Below are 1,246 nucleotides of genomic sequence, written 5' to 3'. Positions count from 1 at the left end.
ATCCTCAGGAGCGTAGGTAATAGGCAGTGAATCATCATTCCTCCAGATGCCACGCTCCACTTGCAGAATGGACAAGTCTGCCACATCCTCGGACATGAACCCGGACCCTCCCGGAAGGACTCCAACGTGCCACACACCGGCACTCAGTGCACTCAGGATCTAAAAGGCAGTTTAAAAAAAGAAAGATATCAGTGAAGTAAATCACTCACGTAAATAACATTTGTCAGCAGGGATGTGCATCCATTTCTTTTTTCCAGGTTCCATAACTAAAACAAGTTGATCATTTCCCGATGCTATTAGAACAGCCGGCACGGGCGGACCAGTAGGTTTCTCAACCCATACCTTCGCACCAGGAACCATTGTGTCAGATGAACCAAACCCTTTATTCCCATGAATAGTCAATGTCGTGGGAGGTTTTCCTTTAGTAATCATGGATATTTTAACAGGTACCACAATCAATTGTGCAATTCGGTCACCATTATGAATGGGTAGCATGTTTTCACCACTATTCAAAAGAATCACTTTAATGACGCCTTGATAATCTCTGTCAATTATACCGCCCAATACTTGGATACCTTTCCGGGCCAATCCCGATCTTGGAGCAATTAAACCCATGTGTGCAGAAGGAATACGTACACCAATACCAGTATCAATCACAGCAATACCCTTAGGCTGTAGGCGAATCTCTTCTCTAGCATGCAAATCCACCACTGCATACTCTGGAGTGGCGCGATAAGGAGACAAAGCGCCCGGAGATGTTTCCCAATAAAGCAAAGTTTCATGTGCACGGTTTGGACTCATTTGCAAAGCTGGTGTTAACATATGCATTAATGGAGTGGTACATTTAGCAATAGGACGGTTGTTCAAGATTTGGACAGCCTCAGATTGGATTGTTCCAGGCAGTAGTCATGGAACGTAATACGCCCACATCAACATAGTCTTTAATAGTGTTTGAAATCTCCTTTTGCCCACCCGGAATCCAACATTGTTTCATGAACATTTAGTTGCTATCGGAACCTGCACAGGGGGTATGTTCAATTGACCCACTACAACTGGAGAACAAGTAAAAGCATCTACGTCAAATTGATATGTTTTGCCACTTAGATCTAAGGTTAGACCTTCCAGAATATCAAAACCAATAATCTATTTCTCTAGGGGAACATTTAGTACTTGATAAGTGCCTCTTTTCAATTGCCCAATTTCCATGTCAATTTTAGTTTGTACAGCCGTGGTTTCTTTACCACCC

At 43.1% G+C, this 1,246-nt stretch overlaps 1 protein-coding gene across 1 annotated transcript; it reads right to left on the bottom strand.

Moving 5' to 3' along the window:
• Positions 1-201: 201 nt before the first annotated feature.
• LOC138510738 (deoxyuridine 5'-triphosphate nucleotidohydrolase-like) lies at positions 202-801 on the bottom strand. Its single transcript, XM_069626487.1, has one exon. It carries the CDS (start codon positions 799-801, stop codon positions 202-204), a length of 600 nt encoding a protein of 199 aa, XP_069482588.1.
• Positions 802-1,246: the final 445 nt, after the last annotated feature.

The sequence above is a fragment of the Ambystoma mexicanum genome, chromosome 6p (assembly GCF_040938575.1).
Source record: "Ambystoma mexicanum isolate Mex_15411 chromosome 6p, UKY_AmexF1_1, whole genome shotgun sequence".
Lineage (NCBI taxonomy): Eukaryota > Metazoa > Chordata > Amphibia > Caudata > Ambystomatidae > Ambystoma > Ambystoma mexicanum.
The sequence above is the reverse complement of the archived record's forward strand: the minus strand, read 5'-3'. Positions and strand labels throughout refer to the sequence as shown.

Bases quoted from the DNA above. Each gene is read 5' to 3' on its own strand.
- LOC138510738 (XM_069626487.1), bottom strand. From the start codon at position 801: ATGAGTCCAAACCGTGCACATGAAACTTTGCTTTATTGGGAAACATCT.